The sequence below is a fragment of the Pan troglodytes genome, chromosome 7, assembly GCF_028858775.2.
Source record: "Pan troglodytes isolate AG18354 chromosome 7, NHGRI_mPanTro3-v2.0_pri, whole genome shotgun sequence".
NCBI classification, from domain to species: Eukaryota; Metazoa; Chordata; class Mammalia; order Primates; family Hominidae; genus Pan; species Pan troglodytes.
Window position 1 is genome coordinate 30,988,864 of NC_072405.2, and position 15,604 is coordinate 31,004,467.

At 48.4% G+C, this 15,604-nt stretch overlaps 1 protein-coding gene across 4 annotated transcripts in view; it reads right to left on the minus strand.

Annotated features, from left to right (window-relative positions):
• The window catches only part of BIN3 (bridging integrator 3), a 48,722-nt gene extending 39,186 nt beyond the window's left edge, over positions 1 to 9,536 (minus strand). The window contains exon 1 of one of the 4 annotated variants that reach the window (XR_010159444.1): positions 9,150 to 9,239. Coding sequence is in view for 1 of the 4 variants with exons in the window: in XM_003311638.6 (XP_003311686.1) it covers positions 9,150 to 9,157 (8 nt within the window). In the remaining 3 variants the exon portion in view is untranslated. Of the gene's footprint in view, positions 1 to 9,149 lie in introns of all 4 variants that reach the window. The other 3 variants (XM_054657306.2, XM_003311638.6, XM_016959220.4) reach the window with 3 other exon arrangements.
• Positions 9,537 to 15,604: the final 6,068 nt, after the last annotated feature.

Here is a 15,604-nt window from a genome sequence, read left to right on the forward strand (position 1 = left end):
GAAGGTAGTAGTGTTATTTTGATGACGACGACCAACCAGGTCCAGAAGGGGTGACTTGTAAGAAGTTACAGAGATTAAGTATACTCACCCCCCAAGAATGGTTAGGAAACCTGAAATTATTTTTTTGTTTTGGGGGCAAACAGCTGTCCCATACTGTGATGCACCACCACCAGGCCTAAGTGATAAGTTTGCCTAAATTTGAGTGGCAACTTCCCCCTAAATAGTGAAAGGATTTTGACAAAAGTGTGGAGGCTGATAGAGCACCTAAGAGAGGAAGGCAGGCAACTCAAGGAGGCAAGTTTGGATTTTCTTTGCAGCCCCTTAAGAAGATCCTAATATCTGACAGACAAGTAATCAACTATTCTCATTCTAATCTGTAAGGTAAGAAGGGGTAGAAAATGGGTTTGCATTTGGAGGTGAAAGGCTTGTCCTGCGGACTCCGCAAGGAGAGAACCTCTACTGGCCTCATCTCCATTCCGATGGGCTGACAGTGGCTTAGACTCTGAGAGCACCAGACCGGCTGTTTAGCTTCTGAGGTACCATCTTTAATCTCACCTTTGCTCCTGTCTCTTACCAATCAGCAATTATAAAGAGCTCTCACACTACCTTTTTCCTCTTCTCTGCTGAAAGTTTGGCCCCTAGAAAGCAAGAGGTAGAAGGAAGATGGCTGGATGGAAACTGACTTCTAGGCCCCCTCCCTACATCGTCCCTATCCTGTGGCGCAGGGGCGGGGGGTGCGGGCAAACATTCTCTTGCTATGGAAAGTGAGGTCTGCCCCAGCAATGGTTTAAAAATTAAAAAAATATGAAATATTGTAAATACACAAAAAATACAGGGAATATATAATAAATACTCATGTATCCACCACCTGGCTTTGTCAAATTCTAACGAAGCCATGCTTGCTTTAGATATTATTATTTAAGCAACAAAACAGTACAGATACTGTTCAGGCTCCCTGAGTATCACACCCTGAGATTGTATTTCTTTTCTTTTTTAACTTAGTTTTTTTTGAGACAGGGTTTCCCTCTGTATCCAGGCTGAGGTGCAGTGGTGTGATCATAGCTCGCCGCAACCTTGAATTCCTGGGCTCCAGCAATCCACCTGCCTCAGCCTGCTGAGTGCTGGGACTACAGGCTTGCACCACTACCCCTGGCTAATTTTTAATTTTCTTTTTGTAGAGACAGTCTCACTACGCTCCCCAGGTTAGTCTCCATCTCCTGGACTCAAGCGATCCTCCCGCCTTGGCCTCCCAAAGTGCTGGGATTATAGGCATGAGCCACCTCGACTGGCCCCTGAGATTCCATTTCCTTCTCTCCTTGTTATCCTAGAGTAACCACTATTCTAAATTTAGTACTATTCCCATACTTTTACTGTATAAGTTTAAGTCCATATGCAAAATATAGTATTGCCTTATAGGTCTAATGTTTACATAAATAGTACAATGTTGAATGTATCATTCTTTTTTTTTTTTTTTTTTTTTTTTTTGAGATGGAGTCTCGCTCTATCACCCAGGCTGGAATGCAGTGGCATGATCTTGGCTCACTGCAACCTCCGCCTCCTGGGCTGAAGTGATTCTCCTGCCTCAGCCTCCCTAGTAGCTCGGATTACAGGCGTGCACCACCACGCCTGGCTAATCTTTGTATTTTTAGTAGAGATGGGGTTTCACCATGTTGGCCAGGCTGGTCTTGAACTCCTGACCTCAAGCGATCTGCTTGCCTTGACCTCCCAGAGTGTTGGGATTACAGGTGTCAGCCACCGTGCCCAGCCTACAATGTTGAGTGTATCACTCTTATTTATTTGAATGTATCATTCTGAAGCTAGCTTTTTACATTCAGCATTACATTCTTGAGATTTGCCCACACTGGTACATACAGCTCTATTTTACCCATTTTAACTACTACATATATATACATTTTTTTTGAGACAAAGTCTCACTTTGTTGCCCAGGCTGGAGTGCAGTGGCATGATCTCAGCTCACTGCAATCTCCACCTCCCAGGTTCAAACGATTCTCCTGCCTCAGCCTCTTGAGTAGCGGGGATTACAGGTATGCACCACCATGCCCGGCTAATTTTTGTATTTTTTAGTAGAGACGGGGTTTCACCATGTTGGTGAGGCTGGTCTTGAACTCCTGACCTCAACTGATCTGCCCGCCTCTGCCTCCCAAAGCGCTGGGATTACAGGCGTGAGCCAACACGCCCAGCCCATAACATATCATCATGTAAAGACATCACAATTTATTTCCCCATTCTCCAGAGGCTGGGCATCTGCACATGACGATGCCCCTCACACTGCTGGCATGTGTCCCCTGCTGCATGGAGGTATGGGAGTTTCTCTAGGGTAGGGGACAGCTACTGTTCCAACTCCAAAATCTCCAATATACACCCCCTCCTGCAGTGTATGTGAGTTCCTACTGTTCCTCACCCTCAGATACTTGGCATTGTCAGGCTTTAAAATTTCTGCCAGTCTGATGGCTGTGAAACAGCATCTCATTGTTGGTTTAATCTGTTTTTCCTGATTACTAATAGGACCAAACATCTTTACATGAGCTTTTGTTCACTTGGGTTTTCTTTTCTGGAAAGCAAATGACAGTTTTCAAATCTATGGAATAAGTTCTTATAAAGAACTCAGCCAGTGTTCTTTACAGCTGCCCCTTCTGTTATTTTTTATTAACCCAGCGAAACAACCAAATACACAAGTAACCCTATCTTCAGTTGCTGGAGTCAAAGGTGTTAGCTTATTGTCTGAGTATTTGTAATGATACTCTTAGACAGATGGTTTTCAAACTTGAGGTCTTTGCAGAACATCTATCACTCAAAGGTCATTTAAACTGCTACACAGTCTTCCATTGTATACACAGATCAAAATCAGTCATGAAATTAAAAAATCATATGCACTCACCTCAGGAAGAAAAAAAGAAAAAAAAGTCAACTGAGGTGGGTCATTCTTTAAAAAAACAAACAAGGCTGGCAGCGGTGGCTCATGCTTGTAATCCCAGCACTTTGGGAGGCCAAGACAGGTGGATTACTTGAATCCAGAGGTTAGAAACCAGCCTGGCTAACATAGCGAAACTCAGTCTCTACTAAAAAATGGTGGTGCATGCCTGTAATCCCAGCTATCTGGGAGGCTGAGGCACGAGAATCGCTTCAACCCGGGAAGTAGAGGCTGCAGTGAGCTGAGATGGCACCACTGCATTCCAGCCTGGGCAATAGGGCAAGAGCCTGTCTCAAAAAACGAAAAACCATGAACAAGAACATAATAGAAAATATCAGAGTGCATTGCACACATACTGTGTGAAACTTTTATTTCAAGTATAAGTGTGTGTGTGTGTGTGTGTGTGTGAGTTGTGATATCAAAGGTATTTCTAACTGTGAGTTGTGTTCAAAAAATTGTGGAAACTAGTCCAGGTGTAGTGGCTAACACTTATAGTCCCAGCCACTCAGGAGGCTAAGGCAGAAGGATTGCTTGGGCCCAGGAGTTTGAGACTGTGGTGAGCTGTAATTGCACTACTGCACTCCAGCCTGGGCAACAGTGAGACCCCCCCATTTGTTTAAAAAAAAAAAAAAAAAGGAAACTATTGTCCAAGTTAGCATCCTTGGCTCCATTTTTTCTCTTCTGAGTTATCCTGCAGGCCACTGCCAAAATAATCTGACTAAATCATTGCTTCGGCCATGCCACTTCCCTGCTCAAAAGCCTTCAATTTCCAAAAGCCTAGGCTCAATTTCAAGTCCTCAGCATGGCACTGAAAGCACTATATAATGTGGCCCTGAGGTGGAGTGCCAATTCTCCCCATTGCAGCCTCTACCCAAACCACTACTTACCACCTCCAAGCTGGCCTCCTGACAGTCCGCACAAACACTCTTGACGCATTCTGACTCCACACACCTTTTTCATGCCATGCTTCTTACCTGGATCCTTCTCTCCCTCCCACTGAAACAGCACGTATTTGCTAAGTCAAGGTTCAGTTAAAACTACATCTGCTTCAAGTCTTTCTTGATGATGCCACACTGACATTTAGTGATCGGCTGTCCTTTTGAATCCCTAGCACTTTCCATACACCGGCTGAAGATAGAGATCGACTCATGCAAGTCTTTTAAATGTTCCTCAACATTTAGCACAGACTTTTGCACATTATAAATGTTGAACAAGCATTAAATCAACAAATATTTGTTGAGCACCATGTATGTGCATCACACTATACTGGGCCCTATTTGATGGATTAGCCACCAAAATCATGAGTTTGGGAAAACAATTCTAATAGGTTAACAGCTGACTCTAAAGCTTACCCCGACAGATTTCCTTAAACAGTATAATACATATAACACCTCTGACTAAGTAGCTGTGGGACTCAAGACACTTGACTCTTTCTGACTGCTCCAAGATCTGGAAGAAATCCTTCTCCTCTCATTAAACACCTGAAATAAGAGCAAGCTCACATACAGAATCTCACAGACATTTTATAGGGCCCCTGTCTTCAAGGCATTACTATGCTCTCCACAGAGGAAGAAAAGCTTGGTGTGTCCAAAGTCACAGAGGACATGAGTGATGAGGCTGCCCTAGGCAGGGCCCCATAGGTGGAAGAAGCTGAGCCAGTTACAGAACACCTAGAGGTCTGCAGGACACAAGGACTTCCTCTATCACTTATGTGTGAAGACTGTCAACTCCCTGTGATTCACTACCAACCTGCTAGTGTCAACACACCTTAGCAAAGTGAAACTCCATGATCCAATCAGCTTGGGAATGGTCTGCTACTCTTCTAATATTCCTGATCATGGGGACAGAATACTCAGGAGACATATTTTAGTTCTAGTTCTTCCAGGTACTAGCTGAGTGAATTCTAGTAAGTTACCAAGGGGGATCATAAGACTGCACTGCTTGTGCAGACATAAGCATGAAGTCAGACAAAGGATGGGAAAGCCATCTGAAAAGTTAGAAGCACTCTACACATGTGAGACAGCAACGGTAATCATAGGGGAAAGGACTTCACTGAGAAAAAAAGTGAATAATGGTTTTGTTTGACCCAGAAGTTTACCTTCTTTATATTCCATTCATTTAACAATTACCTGTTAGATACCCACTATGTGCATGATACCCACTATGCGTACAAAAAGATGAAGAAGCTCTATGTCGCTCCTGTTCTCATGGGGTTGGTGTGGAAGGGAGGTGTACGTCTGTGATACTCAGAAGGATGCAGAAGTGCTACAGGAGAAGCACTATGGAAGTACAGAAGAAACCCAGCAAAGCACTTTGGAGTGGAGGATCAGAAGGAGTGGGGAGGAGAAATCACAGGCAGCCTGACCTGGAAGCCACTTGTGTCGGTCAATTTAACAATAGTACTTTCAGAGGCTCTTCATTTTAGGAAGTGGTTTGTAGGTTCTGCAAGTTTTTATCTTAACATTTTTCCTGAGCTGAGGCAAGTCAGGAAAAGGGAAAAAGGCCCCATTCATATATTTAATAAACACTTCCTGACTGCCAGGAACAGTGCTAGGGAATAGCGATGACCACAAGACAGTCCCCATACTCAAGAACTCACAGACAAGTAAACCAGCCAGCGGAGTACAGATGCTGATGAAGGTCAGAAGAGCGGCACCCAGTGCAGCATGGCAGGGTGTGAGGGGCCACTCAGGGGAGACCCTCAGAGAAGGTGAAGCGTGGCCTGACTCTTGAAGGATGAGTAGATGCTGGCCTAGTGGACAGGGTGTGAGTGAAGGGGAAACATTTCAGGCAGAAGGGACAGTTATCCAGAGGCACAGGGGCATGAGAGAGCAGGAGAAGCTTGGAGGATGGAACACACGGAGTGAAGATGGACAGCCAGGCCCAGAGGGCCTCAGAAGCCCTGGCCCAGAGTTGGGCCTTTATCCTGAAGATGATGGCAAGGGACTACAGGGTGAAAACAGGAAAGAAACAAAAAGGATCAAACATGAGGAACACCAAAGTGTGAAGGGCAGACAGAGGTAGAAGACCCCGGAAGAGTCAGAAAAATATCACTCCACTCATTTCACAGCAGGCTCAGGTGGCAAATTGTCAGCAGGAATGGCCACTCCATGCTACAGATGGAGAAACTAAGACAGAGAACAGCTCAATGCTTGACCAGGCCGCACTGTGAGTGGCTGAGCCAGAACCTGAACGCAGCACTCTAACTCCTACTCACACTTATCTGCTCTGCCTCTAATTTCCTTCCTTTTTGTCAAACTACTGCACCCCTAGGTATAGGGAGATTTCTTCCAGTACTCCCTTTTCCTCCTCGTTTAAGCCTAAAATCATCAAGGTGTATGGTTCAACAGGAGGCTACAATTCCTGGAGCCAGCTTAGATTGAGGTCACTATTCTTAATTCTACTTAATCCTCTCTCCATACCATAATAAAGCCACCTGAGTATACACTGGAAGATGGGGAAGAGAGAGACAGGAAGGGGAAAAGGGAGACAAGAGGGAGACAGAAATAGGGAGGGAGGGGGTGAGTGGGGAGGAGAGAAAGTTGGGAGGGGGGGCAAATGGCGAGGGGAGGTGGGGTGGACAAAGGGAGAGAAAAAGAGAGCAAGAGAGAGAGAAGCATTTGGCTTGAGGCCAAGAAGTGAATCTGTGATCTGAGATGTGAATATCAAATGCCTTCTTCCTAGTAGGACAGACCACTGGGTCACTTTTCTGAAAGGCAGATGGGTGTATGGGGAGTGGATGGGTAGATGGTGCAGGAAGGCAGCAGGTACCCACTAAACAAACAGGGGGTGGGCGGGTTGCCTGCACAGAGGAAGCAGAGAACAAAGGCCTCTCACTCTTCATGCAAAGTCCACAGTGTGCAAAGGGCATCAATATTGGACATTTCTCACTGTGACATTTTGAAAGCTCAGCCTAGCCCAGAACAATGGTTACCCTCTGGGGACCATGGGCCATGTGCCTTATTTAATGATGGCTTGGCACAGCCCATGTACTTAGTGAACTTGACCTTGGGCATCAGCCTCCCATGATGGCTCTACGTCACTCTGGTCTCTTCCCCTAATGAGAATTCCAGTCTCACATGAATGGATGGATTCATTCTGGGGGCAGGAAAACCACTCAGGGAGTGAATCAGAAGGACCCAGCCCCGGTCTCCTTGCCAGCCATTGAGCTAGGAACTGAGTGTGATTGTGTGCCCAGGCGCCGGTGCTGTTCCCGTCTTTGAGAGAGAGGGTCAGGGTCCACGCAAGAGATGACGTAGAAGCCCTTTAAGGGGGAAGAGAAAGGAATCTCAGCTTTGAGGGACAAAGCCACCCTTCTGGCTGTGACTCTCAGTCCAAGGAGATAGCAAGATGTGCATGTACTGGTAAATTAAAGCTACTAGATGAAAATCTCAGCTCCATGTTAGACAGTTGTCAATTTCAATTCTCTCCAACCTGACAGGCTAACCTTTAAGGAATGGGCTATTTTTTCAGAAGGGAAACTTTCTGTGAGACAGGTGGAAACAACCTGCTTCAGATCACCCAGAGAATCATTTACCTTTATTAGTTTCTGCTGTGCTCTTCTCCCAACTTCTGAAGGGAAGATTGGTTCAGTAAAGGCCAATCTAGGCAATATAAAGCATCTGTACTGCCTCATTTTCACTTTGAAAAATTAGGTAAGAACACTGCAAAGATTCAAGACGCAGCAGCCAAAAGGATATCTATATTGCAAGACTGGGGGGCCCAGAATGACACTGAAAGGACATAATTCCTCTGGGAAAGGGAACTGAAGAATTGCCGCTTTGCCCACCACTAACTAGGTTATAACAAGACAGGGAAGGTAGCTTTTTAAGGCTCCAGCCCCTTATTGGCCTCCTGGAGCAAATGGTGGAGGGAAAAGCAGAAGCTCCTGCCGGGGCTTATTAGGGCATTGCTTCAGGCTTTCCTCCCGTGCTTGCGGTGATTGTCTGACATTTGTCCATCAATCTTGGTCTAAGAAACAGGTGGGGGAGGGGACAGATGGTTCGCATTTTACTTTAGAGAAGTATCCCTGACACTGACTGATATCAGCTGCTTGTGTTCTCCACTGATGGCCAAAATTAAGCTGCAAAAGCCTTCCTGAAGGACATTCTGTTATCTTAATTCATTCATAACTGGTTATCATGCGCTTTGCATAAACAAACACACTAGCCTCTGAGGACAGAGTGGCAAATATGTTCCCTATGTCCATGGGCTGATTAATCTTGTACATCTCTGGGGCTCAATTTATTCACACACTATAGTTGAATCCCCTGAGGTCCAGGGTTGTGGCTATATAGGTCCTTGGGCCTGATGGTAAGGTAAGGTCCTGCATATGAGTATTCTCTAACCTCTAAGAAAACCCCAGGAAGGCAGGCAAGTCACAATTCTCTCCTGTGAACATAAATAATCGAGAGCAACAAATGGGGATTGCCTTTTGGGCAAACTGAGTCTTACAAAATAAATACACCATTATGAAGTGTCTACTATGACCCAAGTATCACATCATACTGCAGCAACTGGAATTGTGACTCTATTACTCTAAGACTCCCTGGCTTCTTTTCTCATGGCATGATAGTTCCCATAAGTTTAAACTTAACCATGCCTATTTAGAGGGCAGGCAGTGAGTAATAGCCCTGGAATGATTAAAACCAGTCCAATCCCACAGTGGAAGGGTGTGTGCGGAGTGTAATTCTGGCCCCTTTAAAAAGAGAAGCAAGTTTTCCTTGTCTTTTGAAGCCTGCTAAGTCGTGCAAAGAGGATAGTTACCCAGAAGGGAGTGGGTTTTGATTAGTGAACTGGGTCCAGGCTGCCACAGCGAGGGCCACAGCTCTGGAGGGACTGGCGCGGGGCAGAGATGCCCACAGGAGAGAAAGACGACACTGACTCCACCTCAATGGGTGTTTAAAAAAGGAGGGAACAAGGAAGTCCCTCACTTCAAGGAGCTAGGAGGACGCGAGTCCGGCAAAACGGGTCAGACGCGGAGTCTCAGGCTAAGAGGATCATCCGCCACTCTCCCCGGGAGTCCTGCTGAGAGATTGCGACTCCGGAAAGCACCGAGGGAACGACCCTAGGGCAGGGGCTGTCGGGCCTTGCTCTGGGGCGGAGGGGTCGCAAGGGACCGGAGGGAGCCGGGACGCGGCACTGACACAGGGCCAGGGGCCTCGCGGGTCCGCGGGTCCACGGGTCCAGCAGCTCCCGCCGCCTGGGCCTCACTCACCAGCTCATGGTCCCGAACCTGCGTCTGCCGCCGGGGTCCTCAGCCACAACTCGTTCCTCTAGGGTCACTTCCGGATTCAACCAGTCTCCAGGAAGTGACGTAAGCCCGCCTCTCTGCCCGGAAGAGGCGGTTGGGAGGCGGAGCCCGGCGCGTTAACCCTTCTGCTGCTGCGTGCTCGCCGCGGAGTTTCTCTTGCCGGCGACCCTCTGGCTCTGGCCAAGCGCTTAGACACACAGGCTGCAACGGGGGATGAGGGGAACCTCTGGGGGCGTTTTCTGCCTTCAACACTGACTCCTAAAGATCTCTTCACCTGACCATGCAGGGCCCTTAGCCGGGCTGTCCCCTCTGTCAAGTGGTTTCTAATCCAGAGACAGTGGCAGCAATTGCCTGTGGGAGAAGGAGCCATTTGGGATGGAGAAAGTGGAAAACTTACATTCTCTGAATGCTCTTTCCTATCTTTTACAGTTTGTACACCACACATGCATTACCTGTTACAAACAAACGGACGTTTCCCTTCCAAGATGGCACAGGGCTCTGAATATCAATAGATAGGTGCTTTTCAGGTTGGAATGTTTCGTAGATTTATTCAACACAATAAGATGCAGAGTATGAGTTGTTCCCTGCCTTTCAGCCCTTCCCTTTGGTCTCCTCTACAGGACTCAAATGATGTAAATTGCCCCATTCGTTCTATTCCTTCATTTAACTAATACTAGTTGCACTAATATTAGTGTCAGGTACCGAGCCAATCTTAGGATACAGCTATCTCAAAGAAGTATCTGCCCTGCTCTTGTTCCTTCCCAGAGCTACTTTCCTGGAGGGAGAGACAAGCAGGCAATTATAATCATGCTATAGGATAGGATAGAATGAGGTGTGGTGGCAGCCTGGAAGGGGACCCTGAAGCAGCACATGGGGTTTTGGGGAAGGCTTCCAGGAGGAGCCAGTGTGTAAGCCAAGCCCTCAAGGCAGAATCAGGGCTAGCCAGGTGAATCTGAGATGAGGGGTGACGAGGCTCCAGGCAGAGGGAGCTTACCATGGCTAAGACACAGACAGGACCAAGCAAGCAGCTGACTTGCCTCGGGTCTCCCAAAGTCAGAATTCAGGGCCTTAGTGGCTCACAAGTTGCCTGGGATTCTGGGCTGACTTGGTTTCCTCACTGCTAAGTACCTCCCTGCCTTGGAAGAGAGACAAGAAGGCAGTGAGGCCTGTGCAGGTGCTGCTGGGCCCCCAGTGACCTTCTCTCTAGGAATTCTCCTTCCTCAGATGGACCGGGATTGTTTCAGGGACTGCTTAGGGGGTTGCTAATCAATGACCTAGTGGGAAAAATATGACCAATGACCTAGAGCAGAAGTAGTGTATGATTTGTTTTGACCTCCTAGGGTGGAGTAGAGGGCTTGAGCAGGAGAGGTAGGAGGGTGGGCCACAGGATGCAGTCTCTCATTTGTGTTTTCTGTTTCCATTCTTGAGAGTCCATAGTTTGACTCAATTGAAGTTTCCAATGGAGGTTGGGTCCCCAAGCACATCATGCAGATCAGCTTCATTACCATGTTGTTCCTCAGGAAACAGGCCAAAATGAGCACAAGAGCAGCCTTGAAGAGTAAAGAGGAAGAGCAGAAGTCACCAAAGGGTAGCCTGGGCAGAGAGTGTGGGTAAAGGGAAAGAGAGAGTCCTCGCTGCTTTGCAGAGAGTGTGATGGATGGAAGGGCTGTTGTGGGTTTAGGAGCCTCCTGGCAGTTAGCACCTGTGAATAGTTTTCCCACCTGCTTCCTCCCTTCCCCATGTTCTGCCTCCCTCAGTTATGCCCCACAGGGATAAATATTTCCAAACGTTTTAGCCTAGGTAACTGCTGTATACTAGTAGAAGTCTGTTTCAGGGCTGGAGGGCAGCAGACACATCCTAGAGGACTAGAATGGATAAGTTCTGGACTACAAGTCTGGAGGAGTCTGGGGCTCTATTTCCAGTTCAACCTTTGACACTATAACTGACCTCAGATAAGTCACATCCCCTTTGTGGCCTTGGTCCCCTCATCTATAAGATGGAGTGAGTAGATCACATCCCAAAGTATCCAACATTGCAAGGTTCCAAGTCAGCTGTCTTGTTGACTCTAGAGGCCCTGGGGAAATAGGAGAATGGGAAAGGCAGGTGAACAGAGGGGCAAGCCCAGAGAAGTGGGCAGGTCTGAGGAACTGGTGATATCTTGGATAAAGCTAAATATGAATTTTTCTGGGGCTGTGCTGTTGACAGGTCACCTCGAAATCTTTAATGCAGCCAGCAGGATCTTTGAGGTTACTAAAAAGAATGGTGTCCTCCCAGGAGTCTGTCTGGAATGTGCCTGCTTGGTCTCCTTACCTGTGGCTCATTCGCTCAGCTAGAGGGGCACTGGGCTGAGGAGGGACAGTCAGGCATCCTGCTATCCTGTGTTCCTCCATGAGCCTGCTGTGCCATGAGGCATTGATCCCTGGGGAGCTGAACATGGAGACACACAAACACTTCCCACTGTTGTGAAAAACTCAGCCTGCAGGGTCGGGAGCTATGTCTTTCTTATTTATAACCAAAGGGACAGCATGGTACAGATTGATCCTGCCCCTGCAGGGAAGGAATGGAAAAGAGAAAATTGGGTTTCTAAGTAGAAGCTGAGAGTGGAGGTGCTTTGGGTAGAGGTGGATACTCCTGGTTTCAAGCCTTGTAAATACTGATTCTTCCCCAGAAGTCTGAGCCTGAAGTTAAAAGACTGTTCAGGTGGCAGAGGTCTACTTCTGGGACAAAGCTGTTTACGAGAGGAAAAGCAGCAGCAGAACCTGCTCCACCATCAGCCCCCAACTTTTCCTTGGAGTTTTTTGCTCAGAAGTTGGTAAGCAGGTGCTTCCCACTGACTCTCATCTGTGGGATTGTCATGTCCTGTCTCTCCCAGCCTTTCCCACACAGAAGTCTAGGGCTGGCCCCCGAGTCTTTCACCATGCCAACCTCTTATTAGTGAAGAGTGAGCATTCCCAGAACCTGGACCTGGGCTGTCAGGGACTTCATTATAGCACTGGGCTAAGGCTGAAAAACTGAATGTGATAGGGCCAAATTGGTGGGCTCAGCTCTCTTGGAGCCCTAAAGGTCTTGATTCCTCAGGGAGGCTCCTGCAGATATTCAGACGCAGGCCTCAGGTTTCTATGTGGCCTCACTGCCCCACTTCTCCCTACTCTGTACCTGCTCAGTAGGACGTCTCAGAAAAATAGCTTTCCCGGGGTCTTTGGGGGGCAAGGACATAGGAGGAGGAGCAAGGATGGGAGAAGAAGGAGGAAATCAGGGTGAGATTTCCAGTGGCGGGAGGCCCACACGGACTGCTCAAAGGTCAGGGTGAAGTGACACATCAGAAGCCAGGACAGCAAGAAGCGAGCAGAACCAGGAACGCCTGTCTGACCCGTGGCTCTGCCTCCAAGTGGCATGAGGGAGTCTTGTCCCTCCTCTGGGCCTCATTTTCCTTGACTGCAATGGGAAAGGTCCAGGTTAGATCTGGGAGGGCGAATGGATATCATCCCATGTGCCAACTCTGATTGTCTGCTTGGAATGCAGTGTTGAGGATTCTGGGGAATCTGCCATCAGTGGGGAAGTTCTGTGATTGATTAGTCATGTCTGCCTTGGACAAGAAAGAGCGATGAGATGGTTTATATTCCACTTTATTGTTATTATTTTTGTTATAAGTTAACAATAATTGAGCACTCATGACATGACAGGCACTATTCTCTGCAGTTCACATTTAATCCTTGTCTCAACCCTGTGAGGTGAATACTACCATTATTATCATTTCACAGATGATGGCGCTGAAGTATAGCCATGAAGCAATAGTATAGCTTCATGAAGCAGTGAAGTGGGGTTTCTGACCTGAGCACCCTGGCTTTGATCCTTATGCTTTTGCCACTACAGTTTGCCATTTGACCTCCAACAACCTTTGGTTCTGTCAAGGCACAGTGAGGTCAGAAGCCAGCAGACAGATGGAACCAGGAGAAGCACCGCTACTAAATGGCCAGGTTGTGGGTGGAGGGAGGGCCACCCTATGACCAGGGTGCCAAGCTCAGCCTCATCCTGGGAGCTTTTATATGCTTCCTCCAGTACGGAGAGTGCCAGGCCAGCAGGTGGCAGCACCGGGCAGGGTGACAGGAAAGGGCAGCCCCTCACATGGCATGGACGTCCTTCAGGGATCAGAAGGCCCAGATGTTGGGGAAAGCAAGAACAAATGCGGGTGTGGAGGAAGGATAGCCAAGGACCCAGAGGAGGAGGAGTCCTGGCCTCTGACCTGCAGGAGCTGCCACAGCCAATGCTTTGTTTCCACCCAGTAGTGCAGGCCTCTCAGCTTGCATCTCGTGGTGCCTGCTGTGGGCTTTTTTTTTTTTTTCCTCCACTCTGGGAGAATGACTAACTTTAAGGACTAAAAAAAAAGTGTTTTGATTACACTGCCTTTTTACCAACTGGGAGCATTAGTCACCGTGGATTGCTGCAGATAACGGGGAAGGCAAGCAGCACCCCCTCCTCCCCCTCCTTCTCTCTGATTAGCTCACAGAAACCAGGAGGAGACGCGAGTGAGGGAGAGTGCACCAGTAGGGAAACAATCCCCCCGGGTTGATATGTTCCCTGGGCATCAGGCCAAGGGCTGTCCAGGCTGGGCAGCCCCCTGACAGGTGGGCTCTAAGATGGCCCCAGACCCACAATAGGAGGTACCCACTGGAGAGAACTGGCAGTAGGACCACTGAGTCCAAGGCTCCTGAGATTCTGAGTTGGGTCTGGATGGTCTGTTCCTCCAGGTAGCTCCAGGGCACACCCAGAAGGGGAAGTCAGAGGAAGTCACTGAAGACACAGCTCCTGAGCTGGGGATGTCTGTGATGTGGAGCTCATGCCAGGCTGTGGTATGGCTAAGGCTGCTGCCTTGAGCTGGGGCCCTCATGGCTCTACCTGGGATTGAGACATTCCTGGCAGGTGAGGTTGGTGCTCATGCCCCACTCCCCACTCTTTGGCCTTCTCCCTTCTTCTCCATCTCCATGGGGCAGTATCTAGTATTTTTGGCTGATGTTCCTACCCAGTGCGGCCCTCTTTGCTCCCACCTTGGTGCTGGTGGGGCTGGAGAGCTGAGGTTCCAGTCTAGCCTGTTGGTGCAAGGTGTCAGAAGTGGGAGCTCTGGGCCCTGCTGGGGAAGGCACTGAAGCAGCGAGAAAATGGTGCTGGGTTGCCTGGTTGCTTTGGGGGCAGGCTGACCTTGTCAGTCCTGGTCTTTTGACCCAGCCCTTCAGCCCATTCACCACCCACCCCCAAATGCTTCACTCTGGAAAGCAGACATTTATTTATGTGAATGGCCTTTCAAGTGACAGGGCCATGAATGTTTGTGTAAAGAACTTCAAGCATTAGGACAAATAACCTTTTTACTGTAACAGGAAAGGAAGAGACAGAAACATAATTCGATTTCTGCATCTCTCAAGATCAGAGTATTTCATCTGGATGTTGCTGCTGCTGACTTTCTCTTTGGAAAATAAAGTAGTCACAGGTATTTGGTGTGCTCTGGCCTCAAAAAGCTTTTATGGTACCACCTTACAGGAAATGAGGTCAAAAGAGTGGGAGTGGGTGCTCCTAGATGGAGAAGGTCTGTGAGATGCCCCACTCCCAACCTCCAGGATCTTAGCTGCCATAAAGAGTGTCCAGTCCTGGGTTTTCCTCTGGTTTGTCTGCTCAGCCCCGCTTTGCTTTCCTGGGCATCCTAGAGCTGGCGTATGGATGCTCCCAACCCCCGTTCTCTGCCCTTTGCAGTTCCCGATAATAATACCCACCATTGCAGAGTCTCATTGGCACTGGGTGAAGCATTTTACATGTATTAGATCATGTATTCTGCAGTAACTTGGTGAGGCAGCTCCTCTGATCATCTCCTTTTTACAGATGAGGAAACCGAGGCTGAACTAATTGCCCAAGGTCACAGAGTTGGCTAAGTGAGAAGGACAGGCATTTAAACCCAGGCTGTCTAAACCCAGGCTGCCTTGGAGCAGAAAAGAATGTAGCAAAAAGGGAGGAAGCCAGCATTTATAGTAGACTCACTTTCACAGTCATTAGCCCTTGCTGCCTCCCTGAAGGAGGAGGATGAGGCCTGGTGGACTGAAGGTCAAATCCAAGTCCCTCTTGATTTGGCTGTTGCTCTGTCCAGAGGTCAGAAGCCAGGGGGTATCCCCTGACCTCGGAAGGTAGTATGGAAGAACAGGGTTTGGGCTGTGTGTGGGTGCATAGAATAGCCTCAGGACTTTTGTCCCCTGGCTGGGATAGCCATCCACCCCCATCTGAAGCCACAGAGTGTCCCAGGTGAGCATAGCTTCTAGGAACGCATGGCTTTCCTAGGGAATCCTTGCAAGTCCCACGCGTGAGCAGCAGGCCTGGGGAGAGGGCAGGACTGCCCCAGCCTGACCTTGCTGCAGGCCTGGCTGCCCAGCGTCCACCCT